This window comes from Anomaloglossus baeobatrachus, chromosome 6 (genome assembly GCF_048569485.1).
Source record: "Anomaloglossus baeobatrachus isolate aAnoBae1 chromosome 6, aAnoBae1.hap1, whole genome shotgun sequence".
Lineage (NCBI taxonomy): Eukaryota > Metazoa > Chordata > Amphibia > Anura > Aromobatidae > Anomaloglossus > Anomaloglossus baeobatrachus.
In genome coordinates this window covers 248,998,216-249,022,013 of record NC_134358.1, presented here as the reverse complement: position 1 = coordinate 249,022,013, position 23,798 = coordinate 248,998,216, and the positions used below count along the sequence as shown (strand labels likewise).

Below are 23,798 nucleotides of genomic sequence, written 5' to 3'. Positions count from 1 at the left end.
AGACCTGGAAAGAGACAGGCCTGGAAAGAGACAGATGGGCAAAGAGACAGACGGGCAAAGATACAGACGAGCAAAGATACAGACGAGCAAAGATACAGACGAGCAAAGATACAGACGAGCAAAGATACAGACGAGCAAAGAGACAGACAAGCAAAGAGACAGACGAGCAAAGAGACAGACGAGCAAAGAGACAGACGGCAAAGAGACAGATGGAGAAAGAGATAGACGGGGAAAGACACAGACGGGGAAAGACACAGACGGGGAAATAGACAGACCTGGAAATAGACAAACCTGGAAATAGACAGACCTGGAAATAGACAGACCTGGAAATAGACAGACCTGGAAATAGACAGACCTGGAAAGAGACAGACCTGGAAAGAGACAGCCCTGGAAAGAGACAGATGGGCACAGAGACAGATCGGCAAAGAAACAGCCTTGGAAAGAGACAGACTGGGAAAGAGACAGACTGGGAAAGAGGCAAAGCCGATTGAATTTGGATCTGTGAGGATCCTGCAGCACTGCTATGCTGGGCACACACCCACCAATTACATTGTAACTGATGCTTCTGTTCACTATGTAGCGCTCATTGAACACTATATCAATTTTTTGTATAACAGCTTTACAAGTTCTCTGTGAAGAACCTGCCGCACAGCTGGCAGATTATTTTTTCCTATTCCCAAAATTAACATTTTGTGTTTTAAAAGAAATGTTTCACGTCAAATCGGAATATTGCTACATTTATTCCTATTCTGATTATGTCAATGTATGCGTCATTATCAATTTCCTTATAGTTAATTGTGAAAATAGTATAATTAGAATATGTACCAGCATAAACAGTACATGATCAAACCTTGGTGACTTTACGAGTTTTCTGTGAGTTTTTTAATAAAAGGTCTATTTAAGGATTGCTGACACTTCTGGGCTGTAATAAGTGCTGCAAGGCAAAGTGTCTGATTAAATCAGCTGAGCATGATGTGTGACACCTTCTGTGAAACTTCTGCCTAAAATAGTATGTAAATGAAGCGCTGTGTAAATGTTGTCATACAGGTCTGCATATCAAAGAAATGGCACACTCTGGAATCGACTCCCAGTCTTCCTCTATCGGGCTAGAAATAAGTGTAATTGTAGATTCAGTGCACAAGGAAAAACATATGGACAGACCATTTATAGCAGGGGTCTCAAACTCAGCTGGGTGTATGGGCTGCATATAAAAAAAATTGTGAGGGGCCGCATTATTTGCAGGACAAAGTGACATTTTTAATCCATGTTTTTTTTTCTATACATCTTTGGTCACTTTTTTGAACATTTTTTGCTTGTTTATTATAAACTTGCACTTTTTTAAGTTTATATATAAAAAGCATTTTTAATGGCAAAAAAAGTCATGCTTTATTTTGAATTTTTTATTTTACATTGTATTACCTTCTTGTAATATTGTTTTACAATGTCCCCCATCCGTGTGCCCTGTAGTATTGTCTCCATGGGGTATAGTGCCCTGTAGTACTGTGTCCTGTAGTACTGTGCACATCCTTGTGCCCTGTAGTACTGTGACCAGTATTATTGTGCTCATTTTTGTGCTCAGTAATATTGTGCCCATTATTGTGCCCAGTAGTATTGTGCTCTGTAGTTTTGTGCCCATCCTTGTAGTACTTTTTCACATGTGTGGCTGTATGGCACATTTTATATAAAAATATTTTAGAGTAAGACAGCCCCAACACATTTGCCGTGACGTGACGGGGTAGCTCAAGAAATTGCAATTATTTGCCAAAAATCTCAAATTTTGATGGTAAGTACAGTTTGGAATTTTTAGTGCTTTAGTGCACATTTAGTGCTGGCTTTCTTGATTTTTCTTCAATAAATAAACTTAGCTGCGGTGCTTTCCGAGTCTGCAGCATGTGAATTTATGCTGCGGAGTCGCATGCCCTCCCTAGATAGAACACAGTGAGGAGACAGCAGCGCTCCGAACCCTGATCTTGGGCACGGGCAGCTGCAGTCTCCAACGTAGAAGACTTACTGCCCCGCCGGTCAGGACCTGCCGCGCTCAGGACGCAGCGAGTCCTGATCGTGAGCACGTACCTTACCTGCTTGTTGCGACCGTGACGATCGCGGCCCTATTCCGGGGGTCGGCGCCAGCACAACTTTACTGCAATTAAATCCATTTGCAGTGCCGCGCAGAGGAGCTGTCTGCTCTATACCAATGGCTGCTATCCGCCAACCATATGCAAGGAAGTGACGTCGCTGTATGACGTGACCTCCTTGCATCTGATTGGCAGGCAGCAGCCATTGGAATAGCGCAGACAGCTCCTCTGCGCAGCATCGCAAATGGATTTAATTGCAGTAAAGTCGAGCCGCGTGTTTGAGACCTCTGCTTAAAAGCATGTCCGTTCGTGTACGTTTGTGTATAAACATATACATTATGTTGAGTATATAATACAAAAAAACCTTAATATACTGTCTTCAAAAATTACTAGATCTCCCTGTTGTCAACATGCCACCAGGGGGAGCTGGAGCTCTGCAGCAGAAGACACTAAACAGAGAAACGAGAACCAGGAAGTAAATACACAGTGTTCTCGTACACTGCCTCGCAGCACAGCTGGAAAGCAGAGCTGCGGGGCATGCGAGAAATAGTCAGGCGGGCTGGGTCAAGTACAGTACGGGCAGAAGGAGGACCGGAGAAAAGAGCAGAAGCGGAGTCAAGGTCAGGCTAAGGTCAGTACCAGAGGAAACAACCGAGTGGGGAGGTAGGAGAGGGGACAAAGGACTGGAGGGACGACCAGGGGACGGAACACAGACCAGGGGACGGAATACAGACAAGGGCACGGGGGCACAGGAACAGAAGGATCAGGATATCACTCACAGAACCATCAATTACAGGCAAAGCAGCGATAAGCTTATAGCCGGCGCTGGAACACTGGAAATGTTAGCTTTTAAGGCATCCAGGCTCCGGAAGTGAGGCCCGGGAGAAGACCATGACAGCACCCCCGCCTCAAGGGGGGGCCACCGGACCCCCAGACTTCCCAGGAAACTTGCGATGGAAAGCCGCATTCAACCAATCGGCCCGCGCGGATCGAGCCGGCACCCAGGACCTGACCTCCGAACCGTAAGCCTTCCAATGGATCAGATACTGGAGGGAACTACAAACCCAGCGAGAATCGATAATACGCTGGATCTCGTACTCCTCCTCACCGTCCACCAATATCGGAGACGGAGGGGTCTGAGAATCCACCACCGATGGAACAAATGGCTTAAGTAAAGAGGTATGAAATACGTTAGGAATATGCAATGTCTGGGGCAGTTACAACCAAAAGGCCACCGGGTTGACCACCTCGATGATCTCATAGAGTCCTATAAACTTAGGACCCAACTTAGCAAACTAAGCCTAACATTCCGAGTGGACAGCCACACTTTGTCCCCCACTTGAAAGGAGGGTCCCGGAGAACGCCGTTTGTCTGCCTGGTGTTTCTGGGACCGCTGAGCCGTCTCGATGCACCGTTGTATCGCCTTCCGTACCTCCCCCAGACGCTGAACGACGGAGTCGGCCCCTGGACACCCCAAATCTACTCTGGAGAAGGCCCCGAAGTGAGGGTGAAAACCGTAATTACAGAACAAGGGAGACGTTCTCGTATTTTCCCAGGGGGCCTTGTTCTTGTGTCACTGCGTTGAGAAACACGTGATGGTGTCTCCGCGGTGTTGGATGTTGATCTCCCCGAGATTAACCATCCTTACCTATGTAGTTTTCTACTAGGCATTGCTTCCACTAGCCAGTTTCCTACTCCAAACTGATGAGGGGGCAAATACCACGAAACAGCTGTCTGTGGATAGATACCATGTTTGGCATAGGCGGTTTCCTTGACTGGAGACTGCCATTCCCGTGGTTGTTCCTTCTCGGTGAAAGACCTGGCTAGTTTCCTGCCAGCATTGTGAAACATGTGATGGTGTCTCCGCGGCATTCTTGTTTTGCATATTTTCCCAGGGGGCCTTGTACTAGTGTCACTGCGTTGAGAAACACGTGATGGTGTCTCCACGGTGTTGGAAGCTGATCTCCCCGAGGTTAACCATCCTTACACCTATGTAGTCATGCCATTAGAGACTGGAAGGTCCGTAATGAAATGCATGGACAAGTGGGTCCATGGCCTTTCAGGAACAGGCAATTGAACCAGTTCCCCGGCCGGCCGGTTATGACCTACCTTAGCATGGGCACATATAGCACAGGCAGAAACAAATCGAGCCACATCCAAATGAAGAAATGGCCACCAAAACAGTCGAGCAACAGCCCTGTGAGTGGCTGTAATGCCTGGGTGGCCACTAAGTACGGAACTCATGGAACTCTTGTAATACCCGTAACCGAAGGTGCAAAGGGATGAACAATTTAGTGTCTGGAGCAGAGAATGGTGCTAAGGACTAGGCTTCCCAAACCTCAGCTTCCAACTCGGATGACAAGGCAGCTACCACCACCCCTTGCAGAAGAATGGAGGAAGGAGGCTCTGGAGGGGACACCGGGTCCAAACTACGGGATAGGGCCTCTGCCCGCACGTGTTTGGACCCAGGCCGAAAAGTAATGGTAAAATGGAATCTAGAAAAAAAAGGGACCACCTCGCCTATCGAGGCGTTAGTCTCTTGGCCGTCTCGATATACGCAAGATTTTTATGATCAGTGATAACTGTAATACGATGAGTAGCACCCTCCAAAAAATGCCTCCATTCTTCAAATGCCAACTTTACTGCCAATAATTCGCAGTTACCTACATCATAATTCCACTCAGCCGGAGTGAATTTCTTGAAAAAGTATGCACAAGGTCGCAGATTGGTCAGAATAGCAGGACCCTGAGAGAGAACTGCTCCTACCCCCACCTCCTTCACAATAATGGCGCCTTGAGGTCGGGCTGTACCAGGACCGGGGCGGACGTAAACCAATTCTTCAATTCAAGGAAGGCCTGGACATCTGTCTGCGACCAATTCTGCAGATCCGCCCCTTTCCGAGTAAGGTTGGTCGAGGGCTTTGCAATCTGGGAAAACTTAATAAACCTCCGATAAAAATTGGTAAAACCAAAAAGCGTTGTATTGCTTTGATATCCCTGGGTTGCACCCAGTCAATGATAGCCCTCACTTTCCCCTGGTCCATCTTAAACCCATCACGAGAAAGGAGTAACCCAAGAAAGACTATTTCCTGATCAGAAAAAATACATTTTTCAAGCTTGGCAAACAGTTGATTATCACGTATCTTCTGTAATACAGAAAGAACATGCGTAATATGAGTCTCCTTGTTGACAGAATAAATCAAAATGTCATCGAGATAGGTGACCACGAAATGACCAATAAAATCAGAGAAGACAACATTGACGAAATTTTGAAACACCGCAGGAGCATTTGATAAACCAAAAGGCATATCCAAATTCTTAATAACCCCTCTGACGTAAGAAAGGCCGTTTTCCACTCATCCCCTTCTTTGATACGAATAAAATTATAGGCCCGCCTAAGATCTAGTTTAGTAAAATACCGTGCTTTGCAGAGTTCGTTGTAGAGATCAGGGATGAGTGGAAGCGGATACGTGTTTTCAAAGTAATCTTGTTAAATTCTCGGAAATCGAGACATGGCCGTAACCCTCCGTCCTCCTTCTTTACAAAAAAGAACCCAGCAGCCACAGGGGAGGAAGAAGGACAGATATGCCCTTTACGTATACTGTCGGATATGTAAGATTTCATAGTAGCCCTTTCTGGACACGAGAGGTGATATAAACGGGCCTTGGGCAATTTGGAGTTGGCAATCAAATCGATGGCACAGTCATATGGGTGATAAGGTGGCAAAACCTCGGCCTCTATTTTCGAGAATACATCTCAGTAGTCCATCAGGTATTCCGGAAGCCCCTCAGGACTTACGGAGGACACAGATATGGATTTTATACACTTTTTATGACAGGCAGGACTCCATTTGATTATGGTACGACAATCTCAATCAATAACAGGATTATGCAACATTAACCAAGGATACCCAATACTAAGTCAGCAGGGAGGTTGTCCGTTACAAAACAAGAAATCAGTTCAAAATACAGAGACCCGATCACCAGAGTAAACCTTTCTGTAGCAAACCGAATGCAGTTTTGAGACAACGGTGTTTTATCAATTGCCAGGAGTTGGATAGGTCCATCTAACCTCACTGTCCCTAACTCTAATCTTTGAACATATCTAGAGTCAATGAAGTTCATAGCGGACCCACAATCAACAAAGGCAGTAGCTGACCAGACCGACTCCTTGACCTGGAGGGCAACATTTAGAAGAATCTTATTGGAGGAGAGGAAAGGTACCTGATAGTCTGGACAATCTCCTCGGCCGTTACCCAGACTTAGAAGTTTCCCGACCACTGTTTAGCGGGGGGGTAAGCTGGGCAGTCCTTTCTCCAGTGTCCATGGTGTTCACAATAGAAACATAGCTTGAGATCCCGGCGTCTTCTCCTCTCCTTCTCGTCCGGACTGACGTCTCCAACTTCCATGTGCTCCGTAGCTGGCAAAGGAGGCGTCCTAGGCAGAGTGGGAGGAATCTCACATATGGTACCCCTTCTTTCCCGTAATCTACGGTCCATGCGAATTGCCTCCGTCATTGCTTCGTCCAAGGTACTGGGAGGAGGGTGCAGAGCCAAGGCGGCTTTCAGTGAGTCCAAAAGACCTGGCACCTGAGTGCAGAATCATTCCACCGTACCTCAGTGGACCACTGCCGAAACTTAGAACAATATTGCTCAGCAGTGTGATTCCCCTGAGTGAGACACATAATTCTGTCCTCAGCCACCCGTACTCGGTCTGGTTCATCGTATATCACTCCAAGGGAGCCAGAGAAGAGGTCAACCGAATGTCGTTCTGGGGCCGAAGGGGGTAGGGAAAACACCCAGGCCTGGGAACCCCCTCTATTTAATGTCATAACGATCCCCACCCGCTGAGTCTCGTCCCCTGAGGACTGAGGTCGGAGAGTGAAAAGAAGTCGGCAGCTCTCTCTAAAAGTCCGGAATAGGTTTTTCTCTGCAGAGAAGTTATCGGGGAGCATCACCGTGGGTTCGGGAGTGTTAAGGTATACATCAGTGGGACTATGACGACCCACATTTTGTAAGATAGATGCCCCTAAGGTGGCCCTCGCGGAGGCGGAGAACTCACTCTGCAGCACATTATGTGAAGCTACCAAGGTGCGATGCTCTGCAGCCAAATCCTGAACCAACTGAGTGAGGCTGGCCACTTGCTCACACAAAGTACTAAGTGGGTCCATTATAGTATCCCTCAAAATACATAGAAGGATCCCACTACCAAGGTAACTGGCATTAAATTCCTATGGGAAAACTAATGCCTATTTTTGGCCGGCTATACTGTCAAGCTGCCACCAGGGGGAGCCGGAGCTCTGCAGCAGAAGACACTAAACGGAGCAACGAGAACCAGGAAGTAAATACACAGTGTTCTCGTACACTGCCTCACAGCACAGCTGGGGAGCAGAGCTGCGGGGCATGCGAGGAATATTCAGGTGGGCTAGGTCAAGCACAGTACAGGCAGATGGAGGACCGGAGAAAAGAGCAGAAGCGGAGTCAAGGTCAGGCCGAGGTTAGTACCAGAGGAAACAACCAAGTGGAGAGGTAGGAGAGGGGACAAAGGACTGGAGGGACGACCAGGGGACGGAACACAGACAAGTTCACGGGGGCACAAGAACAGAAGGATCAGGATATCACTCACAGGACCATCAATTACAGGCAAAGCAGCGATAAGCTTATAGCCAGCGCTGGTTCAATGAAAATGTCAGCTTTTAAGGCATCCAGGCTCCGGAAGTGAGACCCTAGAGAAGACTCCGCCCCCTAGCCATGTGTATAGGGAGGCGAACCATGACACCTGTTTTTTATTGCTATGTTCTCTTTACTTTCCATCCAGATTACCTCATATCACATTCCTTCTTATAGAGATCGGGCAGACGAATCACTACCCTATGGCTGAAATGCCAAAGGCAAATGTTTTTTTTTTTTTTTTTCTACATCTGGTATTCAGCACACCAATTTTTGGCAATAAAATTGTCCTGGGCTGATGATCATGAAGGGCATGTTCTACAGAGGAACAGCTCCTTAAGGATGGGTTCAGATGCATACTAGTATGGAGCATGTCCACTTTCCAATTGGTAAGACTGCACATGATTTCCAATGAATTGCCCCAGTTTCCCAATGTCATTAGTTTAACCCCTTCACGACTGTCCGATTTTGCGCTTTCCATTTTTTTTTTCGCCTTCCTTCTTCCGAGAGCTGTAACTTTTTTATTTTTCTGTCAATCTGGTGATATGAGGGCTAGTTTTTTGCGGAACACCCTTGAACACAAATGAACGAGAGGACAGGAAAGTGTGGAAAATCTCAATGGGTAATCGTTTCAACACTGCAGCTGGAATTGCTCGCTATTTCAGCACTGAACAGGGTAAGGATCTGTCTTGTCATACAGTGTCATGACATTTAAGAGTATTTGGACTGAAAGCCCACTCTGCAGTGACCAAACCTCTCATTAGGAGAAAGAATAAAAAGGAGCATGTTGTGTGTACAGAGAAGTGGTCGACAGTTCATTTTAGTGGTGAAAGCAAGTTTAATTTATTTGGGTCTGATGGGAAACATTATGTTCATTGACAAACTGAGGAAAGACTGAACCTAAAGTGTGTTAATAAGTGAGTGAAAGGTGGTGGAGGAAATGTCTGTTTGGGGAATGTTTTCTGCAGCAGGAGTTGGACCTCTCATACAGCTACATGGCAGAGTGAATGCCAGTGTGTATCAGAACCTTCTTCAACATCACATAGTTAATACTTGCATTCATCACTCAATTAGCCATCAATTTTCATGCAGGACAATGTTCCCTGTCACACAGCAAAATGGTTAGAGCAGTTCCTTGAAACAGAAAGCAATGTGATGGCCAGCCCAGAGTCCTGATCCAAACCCAATAGAAAATCTCTGGAAAATCCTTGGTGACAAAGTTATGGGTAGGAAACCTACATCAGTCAAATAACTGTGGAATAGACTGGAAGAAGAGTGGACCAAAATCACACCAGAGCAGTGTGAGAGACTAGTGATGTCCTATGGCTGCAGATGTGCTGAAATCATTCAAAGCAGAGGCCTATATACTTTATACTGATTGGTGACCTGTTACCTTCAGAAATTTTTCTCATAATCATTCTCTGTGCTACAGTCATTGTTGTTCTCTAATTATAATCATCACGTTTTTGGCAAAATAAAAGTTTTATGATGATAAACTTTACATCTTTTGTAAAACACTGTTCTAGTGGCATGGAGTACCCCTTACAAAAAAAATCTTCAAATATTGATCAATGTAGATTACATTATTTTTGAAAAAAAACAAGTGATCATACATTGTTCTCTAATTTTGATCTCCAGTGTATATACAGCCAGCTCAGGACCCTCTATATTCTATATATACAGCTAAAGCCGTCAGCCTCTATTCTATATATACAGCCCAGAAGCTGCTATATATACAGCCAGAGCTAGCAGTCTCTATATTCTTTATATACAGCCATAGCCAGCAGCTGCTATATATACAGAAAGAGCCAGTAGCCTCTATATCCTATATATACAACCAGAGCCAGCAACCTCTATATTCTATATATACAGCCAGACTGGGAGCATCTATATTCTATATATACAGTGCAAATGAAGTCAAGGGTATTAAACCAAACCTACACTCAGACAGTGACCTTGTACTATTATATACCAAAAATAGAAACAATTATGTATGGCTGAGTGTACAGGTTTAAAGGACAATATGGCCATTCAGAAAATTATATATATACACAACCAACAAGAGAAAAAAAATGAACAAAGGTCAAAGAATAATACTGCAGATTTTTATTGAATTTAATAACTGACAAAAAAGTTGCTTGGATAAAACAAGGGCGTCATATATATATATATATAATCTATACACACACTGTACTTGGAGGTATCAAGGAAGGAAAGTTATATATTGTATTATTACGGGCAAGAAGCATCAGGTCAGAGAAAGTACGGTACAATCTCCTCTGTGGTAAAAAAAGTGATTAAATAGACAACAAATAATGAATAAATATATAAATATGTAAAAAAAAATGTATAAAAACATATATCATATATATATATATATATATATATATATATATATATATATATATAAAAATAATTTATCTATAAAAAGGCCATAGATGTATAGATAGATACCATGTAATCCCTAGTGCAGTTGTGGTGAATGGTATTTGTATTATGTTGGCCAATGTGGTAAGGAGATATTAACCCTTTCACTCCGTCCGATTTTCCATTTTTCTTTTTTTGGGTTTTTTTGCTCCCCTTCTTCCGAGAGCCGTAAATTTTTTATTTTTCCGTCAATCTTGCCATATAAAGGCTTCTATTTTGCGGGACGAGTTATACTTTTAAAAGAATCCATACGTTTTACCATAAAGTATTAAAAAACGGCAGAATTACAAAAATTTTTTTTTTTGGTTCTGTGATATATTATTCACAGTGTTCAATATATGGTAAAACTGATGTGTCGTAATGCCTCAGGTCAGTATGAGTTTGTATAAACCAAACATATATAGGTTTACTTTTATCTAAGGGGTTAAAAAAATTCTGATGTTTGTCACAAATAAGCGGTGCACTTTTTGCGCCTTTTTTCGTGACCAGTTGTGTTCTCATTTTTCATAATTTATTTCTCAGTGATGGCTTATGTTTTGTGTCTCGAGCTGACATTTTTAATGGTACCATTTTTGCGCATTTGCTACATTTTGATCACCTTTTATTGCATTTTGCGGCGACCAAAAAACGTAATTTTGGCGTTTGAAATTTTTTGCCACTAATCTGTTTACCGATCATATTAATTGATTTTACATTTTGATAGATCGGGCATTTCTGAACGCAGCGATATGTGTGTATATTTTTTTATTTTTATAACCTCTTTATTTTCAATGGGGCGAAAGGGGGGGGTGTTTTGAACTTTTAGGGTTTTTTATTTTTTTTTTAGTTTTTAAAACTTTTCTTTTACTTTTTTTTTTAGTTTTACCATAAGGATCAGCAGTCTGATCACTTGTTAATTTCTCCTGATCATAGCTGCACATCTCAGAACAGGAGAAATAGTTGTCTTCTGTAACAGCAGCTGCTCTGCCGAGTGTTACAGGAAGTAAGTCATGGCAGCTACAAGAGTATCACATGACCCTGTGCTACCATGCCATCCACCAACTCACAGTAATAACGTCACAGCGCTGCCGATGGAGGTGGGTGAGTGAACATTTACCGCGGCAGGCATTTAAACTGCGCTCTCACATTTTGACAGTGCGATTTAAGGGATTAACAGGCGCAGGTGGATCGCTGATCCACCCATGCCTTCAAGGCAGACATATCAGCTGTTCAAATCAGCTGACAGCCACAGGTGATTACACCTATATGGCTTAGAACATATCAGTACGGCCCGCAGTCATTATGTGGTTAAAAGTATTATTTACCATTATCTGTATACAAGTACATATTCAAATTGATGCAATTGTATATGTAAAGTGTCCGTTGCTGAGAGGTAGAGGGTTTGTAAACAATGTATGGCTGACATACAGGCAGCAAACAATGCTATGTGGGCTCCTAAGTTTGTGTCAGAACTAGTGCTGCAGCATGATCACACACACTCTCTCAATGCAGAGCTGACAACTGCGATGTTTTGCAGTGATCGAGCACTGAAGAACATTGCAGCTGCAATCAGAGCACTGTGAGGTGCTGTCATATAAAGGGACTAAGTGAAAAAGTAAAAAAAAAAGTAAAAAAAAATTAGAAAATAAAAAACTAAAAAATAAGAAAAAAATATTCCAATAGTTATATTTTCTGTAAAAAAAAACCAAAACAAATAAAGTAGACATATTTGGTCTTGCCGCATCCAACTTATTAAACTGTCACACTATTTAACCCCTCCAGTGAGCACGGTAGAAGAAATAAAAAACGTAGTAAAAACTATTTCTTTTCAACATACAGCTGACAAAAAAGTGGAATAAAGCGTGATCAAAAAGTCATATATAACCGCAACAGAAAGCCACCATACAGCTCCATCAGCCAAACAATTAAAAAGTTATAGCTCTCAGAATGCAACAATGCAAAAACTGTTTTTATCTAAAATTGTTTTTATGGTGTAAAAGCGACAAAAGAAAAAAAACCTATATAAATGTGGTATCACTGTAACCGTACCGACCTGAAGAATAAAACTGTCTGGTTTATGTGCACTGAGTATCAAAATACAGTGGGGGGAGGGGGCTACACCATTTTTTCCAATTATTTCTTTATTTTTACACTGAACTTTGGAACCCAGACAGCTAGTGTGAGGGCAACCAATCATAGATGCCGGCAGTCTGACTGCAACCAATGACAATGTCATAGAGGGTGGGTGGGGAAGCAGTAAATATTCATGAGATTTAATGAGTAGACCCGGAAGCAGTGTGACATGCGCACTGCAACTCGGTAAGTATAATTCTCTTAATCCCCATTTTGCTTCCTTTTGCAGCTCGCTAGCCCTTACTACCACAATTTTATTACACTTAAGTTTGGGTCCCTTAAACTTGTATGGTCTCTCAGCCAAGAAAATTGCCAAACTGCATTATGTGAGTGCCATGACATTTGGAAAGATATGAAATCAAGTCCGTCCATCCATTTAAAAGCCAAGAGGTGAACGTCCAGGTTGAACAAGTTGGCTCATCACAAGGTCTATCAGTTCTGGCACAACAAACACTGCAGTGAGATCACAGACATCAATACAAGCACCCTGTGACAGACGTTACACAAGTCTTGAAGGGTGGCCCAAAAAAATACTTGACCAGGATCGATAGTGATCTCAGTGTTGAGCTATGAGTATCCTACAAGTTGAGTTACTTTGTACACTAGAGTACTATGGGTTTGAAAGGGCGAGATAGTGTTCCAGCAGGACAACAGCCCACAGAATATTTTGAGATTGGTGAAGAAATGGTTTAATAACAATGAAGTAGGGTTCCCGGGTTGGTCCCCAGAGTCCTCATACCTCAACCCAATCATAAACTTGTGTGTAGAGTTGAAGAAAAAGCTGTATACATAACCAAGTGAGTCAACCAGTATGCAGCAACATTGGAAACGTGTAAAAGAGACCTGGGATCAGATGTTAGTTGAGACAATCTTGAATCTGATCAAGAACATGGGCAGAAGGATTCAGACAGTGTTGAAAGCCAAAGATGGATTTAAATAATTTTAACAAAATAATATTTTAATTTAGATTTTTAGGAGAAAAACAGTAACAATGCAGTGACATGACAAGATTCTCCATAACTAATCATATGCTAAATATTTGCAAGTCAAATTTCTATATGAAATAGCCAAGATGATTGTCAATAAAATGAAGGTAGTCTGATGTTCAAAGTCGTAGTCGATGGTGAGATATGGAGCCTGAAAGTCAAAAGTTCAAAACATTATTACCCTTTTGCTCATCAGTTTCTATAGAAGACAAGAATCCTGTTACTTCAAATTGCTTTTCAAGTAAAGGATTATATAATGGAATAATACAGAAAGATACGCATGATTATTAAAAACATTACCAGCCCACATGAATTAACCGTGAAACAGCAGTAATTAGCACATTATTATTATATAATTATGATAAATTTACTAAAGGCTAATTGTGGGTCATCAGTACCATAATCAGATGTAAATTAAAACCAAAAAATCTTATACAAAAAGGATTGTGAAGAAAGTATCATGAATCTTATGAACAACTAAGTACTGCATATTTCAAACTATAATACACACTTTTTTCCCCCAAAATTTGGGAGGAAAGTGGAAGGTGCGTCTTATAGTTTGAATGTGCCTGGCTCGCTTGGGGGGGATTGCCGTCTTAGCAGCAATAGACTAAGTCACAGGAGGCAGGAACAGGGGCACAGCTCCTGGAAGCCGCTAGCTGTGGTAAATACGTTTGTTCACTATTAAAGGAAATTATCACTACTCCCTATGCCTATAATCCCATCCTCCTTTCAACATTGAAGCCAGTGCTGAGAATTGGGTGGGATTATGGGTGTAGGAAGCGGTGAATATTCATTTTCTTTAATAGTGGACAAATTGATCGCCACCACCGGCTTACTCCAGAAACTGGGGCGATCATATGTGTCCGCTATTAAAGAAAATGAATATTCACTGCTTCCCATGCCCATAATCCTGTGTATGTGGAGCAGTGACTATTCATTTTGGATTAGCCAGAAGCTGACGTCAGGGGCGCATGACATTGATGTTATGCGCATCACCGCTTACATGCTGAAGTCAGTTGAAAAGAACGCCGCACACACAGGGAGCGGATGGACGGTGCGTGGAATCATTTATGTGGCATAACTGGGGCATATACAGTACAGACCAAAAGTATATACAGTACAGACAATCAAGAGAATGCCAAGAGTGTGCAAAGCAGTAATCAAAGCAAAAGGTGGCTACTTTGAAGAACCTAGAATATAAGACATATTTTCAGTTGTTTCACACTTTTTTGTTAAGTATTTCATTCCACATGTGTTAATTCATAGTTTTGATGCCTTCAATGTGAATCTACAATTTTCAGAGTAATGAAAACTCTTTGAATGAGAAGGTGTGTCCAAACTTTTGGTCTGTACTGTATACCAGGATGGCCCCATGATGGGGATCTTATATACCAGGATTAGGGAGATATATAGCAGGATGGGCCCAGGAGGTGGATTATATATACCAGAATACACTAACAAGCAAAATGGTACCAATGTTTCAAACGTTTGAAATTCAGGCTCTATATCTCACCATCCACTACATCTTTCAGGATGAGACTACCTTCATTTTATAGACAATTATCTTTGCTATCTCACACATAATTTGAATTGCAGCTATTTAGCATATGATTAGTTCTGTAGATTCTTGTCATGTCACGGCATTGTTACTGTTTTGCTCCTAAAAAACTAAATTTTTATTTTTATTATTTTGTTAGTATTTTGTAAATGCATCTTTGACTTTCAATACTGCCTGAATCCTTCTGGGCATGCTCTCGATCAGATTCAAGCAGGTCTTAACCAAAATCTCATCTCTGTTCTTTTGTATTTGGTTCCAATGTTGGTACATACTGGTCGACACACTTGGGTAGTATACAGCTTTTTTTCAGCTCTTCCCACAAGTGTTCGATTGGATTGAGGTCTGGGGTCTGTGGGGGACAATCCACCACTATTTCATTGCCATTGAAACATTTCTTTGCTAATCTCGACATGCGCTTCGGGTCATTGTCCTGCTGGAACACTTTGTCATTTTTTTCATACCTATAGTACTTGAGTGTACAAAGTAACTCATCTTGTAGAATACTCACATACAGTATAGCTAAGCATTGAGAAAAGCATCACTCCTTGTCAAGTATCCAATACCTTCGCTGTCAAACAATCCCATATCATCAGGTTTCCTACACCAATCTTGTCGGTTCCTTCAATTTCTCAATCCATTAGCCCCTTTTTCCCTTGTTTCTTCCAGATCCATTTCTATACATTTGAGATTAGTCTACAGTATTGACTTTCATCTCATCTCTCCAAATCCCCTGTTTCCAATCTTCTGTGTGTGTGTGTGTGTGTGTGTGTGTGTATTTTGCATGGTTGTATATGATCACACTATTATGAAGAATATGAGAAACCTCCACTGCCTTGTTTGTCGCAACAGAGCTGATAGAATTTGTAATGAGCGGACTTGCTGGTATGCGGCTGTCTGCTTTTACCTTTGTCACCTGACCATTATTATCTCCTATGGTACGCAATTTTGTTATTATACCTGTACTAATTATCTCTCTCTCCATGTGATTAAGAGCATACTCTGCAAAAACGTGTGGAACCTTACCTTTATTTGCAAACCTCCGGTTGTCCTTCGAGACCCGTGTTTGCTTACTCTGACCAGTGATGTACGTTCCGCAGTATATTTTCATGTATATTTGTATTATCTTGTACATAATCTGTGTATCACCTGTAAAAAAATGCACTCATTTTTGTTATTGTCTTCACACCTTTTCAGGCAACAACCTTGAGAAAGGCTCTATGCCGAAACGTTGGTGCTGTTGTCCTGGTTAGGTTCCTTTTGCAGTGTATTAGTCAATAAATTCACTTTTGCATAATTCCCCCTTTGTTTTCATTCTGAGTGCTGGGATTTACTTTACTATATGATTCTTTATCCCCAAAGCACCTCTAGTATATGTGGTAGAGCCTGTAATTCCTATATATTGACTCTACAATGCAAGGCCCAACAGAAAGGGTCCTGGCTGTATCCTGTAGAAAAACATATGAGGTTTTTGTTGATATTTATGGCCATACATATTGGGGTATGGCTTGGCAGCCCGCCTGATCTAATAGTATGGGCGTCACCTAATAGGTTGTGGGTTTGTGACTGTGTTATCTGCATGTGTGAACAGCGCTCTATGCAAGCCACTATAGTGTGCAGTTTTATCATCTAGCAATCGCCCCCTCCATTCCATGGAGGTGTGTGTGTGTGATTTGCTTCTCCTGCACCTGTGATGCTTCCACTTTAGTGGGGGTTTAGCTGTATCCTGGTAGAGTACTAGTTTTTGGCCTGGGTGATGTACACACTGCAGCCCATCTTGCTGTAAGTAATACTTAATTTTTGGAGGATCTTTTCCTGTTACTGTTGCTATTTTTATACCTAATATTATTAAACATACCTTTTGAGTCTAAATACAAATACATGGCACAATTTTTAGTTTTGTATTTTTTAAACATTAAGAAAACCATGTAGCCTTTACGTTACATCTCACAAAAACTCGCTACTTTTTGTTGGTATTTGAAATAAAATCTTAAGTAAATTTACGTTTGTGGTTGTAAAATGAAAAATATTGGACAGTTCACACTGATGCAATTCTAAACTGATAAAATAAAAAGTCATTTTCAATGTAAATTTATAGAGTATCATCTAATGAAAAATCAGATATTACTTTTTGAATGGTAGTTCAATAGACAAAATACTAATGAAAATGACCTAGACAAAAATGATGGTACCCCTAGAAAAGATTGAAAATACTTTCACCATAGAGACATGTTTAACTAAGGAATCTACAAACATCATAACAATCTGTCAATCTCGCTATTTGAAGGGTAGTCACTGTGCTGTTTAGTATCATGGTATGTGCCACACTGAGCATGGACCAAAGAAAACTAAGGAGAGAGTTGTATCAGGAGATTAGAAAGAAAATGGATGACAAACTGAAGAGATAGATACGACTGATACCCAAAGAGCTTATTACAACTACCAAAGAAATTAGAGATGAACTCTAAGGTCAAGGTACACCAGTACCAGGCCCTGTTCACTAGTTGTTTTTTTTGTTTAACCCCAATTCAAATCAATGCTCATTTTTTATTAGTTGCCAGTTTCAAGTTATTTCAGTAACCATGATGGGTTTTTCTTACTGTAACAGAACAATAAAAAAGCTCATCATAGGACATTAGTATATATTCATAAAAAACTCACCAAAAATAAAGCCAACAGCCAAAGACTGGTCAGATAGTGGCAAAAGCACATGCAAGATGCATACGGCCCCCCATGATAAAGGTTGGAAGATCACAGGTGCAGAAAGCCTATAAAACAACCACCCTCAGGCTATTATAACAGGAGGGGGAGGTTGCTGGCAAAAAACTGCACACAAATAAGATCTAATATAGGGCGTCAGTCACACAGATACGTGCAATGCAATGCACAGTGTCCAGGCAAAGCCTATTGATCACGCCCTTCTATTAGATCAGGCGGGCTGCCCAGCACCTAGGTGCATTGGCACAATGGACAGACATCCCAGGGGACCGGCTGCATCCTGCAAAAATTGTGCGATAATAAATTGATAAAAAAAATTTGCCAGCAACCTCCCCCTCCTGTTATAATAGGCTGAGGGTGGTTGTTTTATAGGCTTTCTGCACCTGTGATCTTCCAACCTTTATCATGGGGGGCCGTATGCATCTTGCATGTGCTTTTGCCACTATCTGACCAGTCTTTGGCTGTTGGCTTTATTTTTGGTGAGTTTTTTATGAATATGTAACAGAACAATACCAACAATTTTATCTGTGTGTAGACAGACGGATAAAATTGTTGGTACCCAAGGATGTACAAAATGTGAACAATAAAAATGTAACCATATGTGTAAAGTTAACTGAAACCTTTATTAAAGTGCAATAATTCATATGATACAAAATGTCAACTCTGTTGATATTATTTAAGTGTAAAACATTTTGTAATCATCTCCGCCAATGTAAGTAGTCTTGAAATGCTGTTCTGGGTATTATTGTGATTAATGGGTCTCCATTCGAGTGAAGAAAACAACTTAAAATCCTTGAACTACTTTTATAATCGGATGACAAGTCTTAGTTTTCAACTATAGAGTTGTTGAAATCACTAGGGAGAGACCTACCAGAAGGCAAAAAATAAAATAGACCCTTTTGTCTACATTAAAAATGTGATATTGTTGTAGCCTCTGTCTTGGCAATTGATCATTTTCTTATTTTTGCTTCTATAAAGGAACAGAACTGTAAATGACGACCAAACCGTGAACTGTTCAAAAAGTACTTGTGTACAGTATTCTTCCTATGCTTCCAATTTGTACATATACAGTGCTCAGTATAAATTAGTACACCCCAAAAGATTCATCAGAAATGTGGGCATTGATTGCAAATAAGATTTTTTTTCACACCCCAAAAATATCTTTCTTTACAAATAATTTCAAGACCATGTTGAAAGAATGAGTATACCTCAATGAAAATCTTAGAAGCAAAGCTAATTAGCAAGAATTCAACCACAGGTAAATTTCATTATTCATTACACAGATGTCCAGCAAACAGCTATCTATAAAGGGGCATTACTTAACAAGTAAAACCCATCCTATTTCATCTTTTTAGCAATGGCACTACATGGAAAAGAAGTGACACAGGGCCTGAGAAGGAAAATCATTTATTTTCACAAGAAAGGTGGAAAGGTGAAGGCTACAAGAATATCAAGAAAGCTTTACTTATCAGTTACTGTAACAAAATTCATACAAACCTTTAACAAAGGTTGAACTGCAACATCTTAGGCTGGTTTCACACATCCGACTTTTCTCCACTTTGTCAGATCCGGCGCGCTTCCATACAGTGTATACAGTACAATGGCCGTGCAACAAGCTCCGGTCACATGCTGTCATGTGACCGGAGCATGTAACCAGGAAGTTGCAGTGCGGCGATTGTAATGTAAACACTGTACAGGAGCGCGCCGGATCTGATAAAGTGGAGAAAAGCCAGATGTGTGAAACCGGCCTTACAGATACATCAAGGCTCACTACAGATGTTAACAGCTAAACAAATGTGTTTTCTGATAAGAAGGGTTAAGAAGATCATCATGATAGGTTCACTGCAGTTACAGTACCTTGCGAAAGTATTCGCCCCCCTTGAATTTTTCAACCTTTCACACATTTCAGTCTTCAAACATAAAGATAAAAAAATGTAATGTTATGATGAAGAATCAACAACAAGTGGGACACAATTGCGAAGTTGAACGAAATTTATTGCTTATTTTAAACTTTTATAAAAAAGAATAAACTGAAAATTGGGGCGTGCAATAATATTCGGCCTTTTTACTTTCAGCGCAGCAAACTCACTCCAGAAGTTCATTGAGGATCTCTGAATGATCCAATGTTGTCCTAAATGACTGATGATGATAAATATAATCCACCTGTGTGTAATCAAGTCTTCGTATAAATGCACCTACTCTGTGATAGTCTCAGTGTTCTGTTTAAAGCGCAGATAGCATCATGAAGACCAAGGAACACAACAGGCAGGTCCATGATACTGTTGTGGAGAAGTTTAAAGCCGGATTTGGTTACAAAAATACTTTCACAACTTTAAACACCCCAAGAAGTACTGTGCAAGCGTTCATATTGAAAAGGAAGGAGTACTATACCACTGCAAATCTACCGAGACTTGGCCGTCCATCCAAACTTTCATCTCAAACAAGGAGAAGACTGATCAGAGATGCAGCCAAGAGGCCCATGATCACTCTGGATGAACCGCAGAGATCTACAGCTGAGGTGGGAGAATCTGTCCATAGGACAACAATCAGACGAACACTGCACAAATCTGACCTTTATTAATGAGTGGCAAGTAGAAAGCCATTTCTCAAAGATATCCATAAAAAGAGTTGTTTAAAGTTTGCCACAAGCCACCTGGGAGACACACCAAACATGTGGAAAAAGGTGCTCTGGTCAGATGAAACCAAAATCGAACTTTTTGGGCACAATGCCAAACGATATGTATGGCGTAAAAGCAACACAGCTCATCACCCTGAACACACCATCCCCACTGTCAAACATGGTGTTGGCAGCATCATGGTTTGGGCCTGCTTTTCTTCAGCATGGCAAGGGAAGATAGTTAAAATTGATGGGAAGATGGATCGAGCCAAATGCAGGGCCATTCTTGAAGAAAACCCGAGACTGGGACGGAGATTTGTCTTCCAAGAAGACAATGATCCCAAACATAAAGCAAAATCTACAATGGAATGGTTCACTAATAAACGCATCCAGGTGTTAGAATGGCCAAGTCAAAGTCCAGACCTGAATCCAATTGAGAATCTGTGGAAAGAGCTGAAAACTGCTGTTCACAAATGCTCTCCATCCAACCTCACTCAGTTCCAGCTGTTTGTAAAGGAAGAATGGGCAAGAATTTTAGTCTCTCATTGTGCAAAACTAAACAAATCAAAAAAGTCCGTGGAGCCTCTGTTAGGAGTCTCAACACAGAAACCAGCCAGATATCCCTCTGGGAAGGACCCAGCCAAGGGGTGGCTCTTTTTAGGAGACCACCATAACCACCATATTAAGTGGCCCTTTTAGTCAATATCCAACTTTTTGACAAGTTTAAAGATATGACAAGGGAAATACTAAGGCCAGGTATCTATCCACAGACAGCTGTTTCGGGGTATTGCCCCTCATCAGTGTGGAGTAGGATTCTGGCCAGGTGGGAGCAATGCCAGTAGACCAACAAGACAAAACAATCACTGATCTCGGGGAGACCAGCAAAACTGATAGAGACATACCCCAAGCGACTTGCAGCTGTAATCGAAGCAAAAGATGGTGCTACAAAGTATTAACTTAAAGGGGATGAATAATATTGCACGCCCCAATTTTCAGTTAGTTATTTTTTATAACAGTTTAAAATAAGCAATACATTTTGTTCAACTTCACAATTGTGCCCCACTTGTTGATTCTTCACCATAACATTAAAATATTTATCTTTATGTTTGAAGCCTGAAATGTAGGAAAAGGTTGAAAAATTCAAGGGGGCCGAATACTTTCGCAAGGCTCTGTAGCTAAAGAAGTACAAAACCAAACCAGGGTGAGTGTTCCTTGTGACACAATATGGCGTACACTGCAGAAGAATGACATACATGGATGTTGTCCAAGAAGGAAGCCTGTCCTAATGCCCACGCACAAAAAAATCCCACCTACAATTTGTCAGGGCCCGTGCTGAAAAACCTAAAGACTACTGGAACTCCATACTCTAGTACGATGATACCAATATAAATGTTTTTTTTTCAACTGAAGGCTTCAAAACTGTTGTGTTGCAAAGATGAGGAGTACAAAGAAAAATGTATTGTGCCTACAGTGAAACATGTTGGTGGCAGTGTCTTTATGTTTGGCTGCATAAGTCCTACTGGTGTCAGTGAGCTACATTTCATTGGTAATATCATGAATTCACAGATGTACTGCTCTGTATTGAAAGAGAAGCTGCTACAAGCTCTCTGTGCACTTGGTAAATGTGCACTTTTCCAAAGTGACCAGGATCCAAAGGACACATCTGAGGCCAGTGTTCCATTTCAGAAAAATAACAGGGTGAAAGTAATTCAGTGGCCAAATATGTCTCCTGATCCGAACCCAACTAAAACATCTATGGCAATTACTAAAGAGAGGTTGAGCATCACTTTGTGTTTAGCATCTGGGCTCCAAATAGGTCATTTTTTTGAAGAATGGAAAAACAAAAAAAGAAGTAATCAGTAACTGTCTCAAATGACAGAATTGTGGTTCCAGTATAATGCATTGAAATATCCATATATTCCAATGCATTATGGCTGTTTGTGTGGAAAATGCTGACAAACGCTATTAGGTCACAGCTAAGTCACAGTTTACGTATAACAGCCATGAGGGCATTTTTCTGCAATGATAAGTGTTAGCTTTTAAGGCAGGAGTATAGCTACTTTTTAATTTGTAAATAAATTGTTAGATAGATATAGATAATGACAACCTTTGAATAAAACACTTAAAATTGCATAAAAGAGTGGTCTTTTTTAGCGTTAGGGGGTGTCTTCTCAACATGATTGCCATTATGCATACTTTCTGCAGTGCAATATATTTCATTTTGTTTTGCGTAAATTAATGTATCTATTTATTATCCTTCTTTTTTCCTCTAGGTCCTTGGAAACACAATGTTCTTCAATGTTCAACAGCTAAAGGTTCTTCAAGAATACAGATGAATAAGATAAAGTATGGATGCTTACGAACAATAACCTCTAAAACGTCTACAACTGATATCTCTGGCCAAGTAGAACTACTCGGTAGACAATTCCGCCGAGATGATTACACAAATGTCACCAGTAAAATTTTATCCTTGGTGGGGATGAACCTGCACAATCAGAAGTATCATCCACTGTGGCTAATAAAAGAGAGGATCAAGGAATACTTTTATAGGGAATTTATAGGACGCTTTGGTAACCCTCTCTTTTCTGTTTATGATGATCTCAGCCCAATTGTTACCACAGAACAGAATTTCGACAAATTACTTATTCCATTGGACCATCCTAGCAGAAAGAAAGGTGATAATTACTATTTAAACAAGACACACATGCTACGTGCTCACACTTCAGCCCATCAGTGGGATTTGATGCACTCAGGATTGGATGCTTTTCTGATGGTGGGGGATGTATACCGACGGGACGAAATTGACAAGAGTCATCACCCAGTTTTTCATCAAATGGAAGGTGTCTGCCTTTTCTCAAACCATGAGGTAAAGTAACAACATATGGTAAATAATGTGTTTGCAGCTATATAGTGATACATTATCACCAAAGAGTCATCACCGGTGAATTTAGGGAGTGCCGAGGCTGTTGGAACTAGTCTTGTAGGGCATGTTTTTTAAAGGAATTATTTGGCTAAAATTGACATCATAATATGGGCTGTCGCTTATTGTTTAAAGGCATTACACTCTTAAGGGTGCTTTACACGCTGCAACATCGCTAACTATATATCATCGGGGTCACGTTGTTAGTGACGCATATCCGGCGCCGTTAGTGACATCGCAGCGTGTGACACCACGGAGCGACAATCAACGAGCTCAAAAACGTGAAAAATCGTTGCTCGTTGACACGTTGCTCCTTTCCCAAATATCGTTGTTGGTGCAGGTACGATGTTGTTCGTCGTTCCTGCGGCAGTACACATCGCTATGTGTGACACCGCAGGAACAACGAACATCTCCTTATCTGCGTTCACCAGCAATGAGGAAGGAAGGAGGTGGGTGGCATGTTCCGGCCGCTCATTTCCACCCCTCCTCTGCTATTGGACGGCTGCTATGTGATGTCGCTGTGACGCCGCACGAACCGCCCGCTTAGAAAGGAGGCGGATCGCCGGCCAGAGCGACGTCGCAGGAAGGTATGTCCGTGTGACGGATGTTAGCGATGTTGTGCGCCACGGGCAGCAATTTGCCCACGTCGCACAACCGACGTGGGCAGGTACACTCGTTAGCGATGTTGGTACCGATATCGCAGCGTGTAAAGTACCCT

General features: G+C 41.5%; 1 protein-coding gene across 2 annotated transcripts in view; it reads left to right on the top strand.

Moving 5' to 3' along the window:
* FARS2 (phenylalanyl-tRNA synthetase 2, mitochondrial) overlaps nucleotides 1-23,798 on the top strand; it is a 581,883-nt gene that overhangs the window by 135,731 nt on the left and 422,354 nt on the right. For both annotated transcript variants that reach the window (XM_075316468.1, XM_075316467.1), the window contains exon 3: nucleotides 22,434-23,026. In XM_075316468.1, coding sequence (XP_075172583.1) covers nucleotides 22,493-23,026 — 534 coding nt within the window. In that variant the 5' untranslated portion in view covers nucleotides 22,434-22,492. The remainder of the gene's footprint in view (nucleotides 1-22,433; nucleotides 23,027-23,798) is intronic.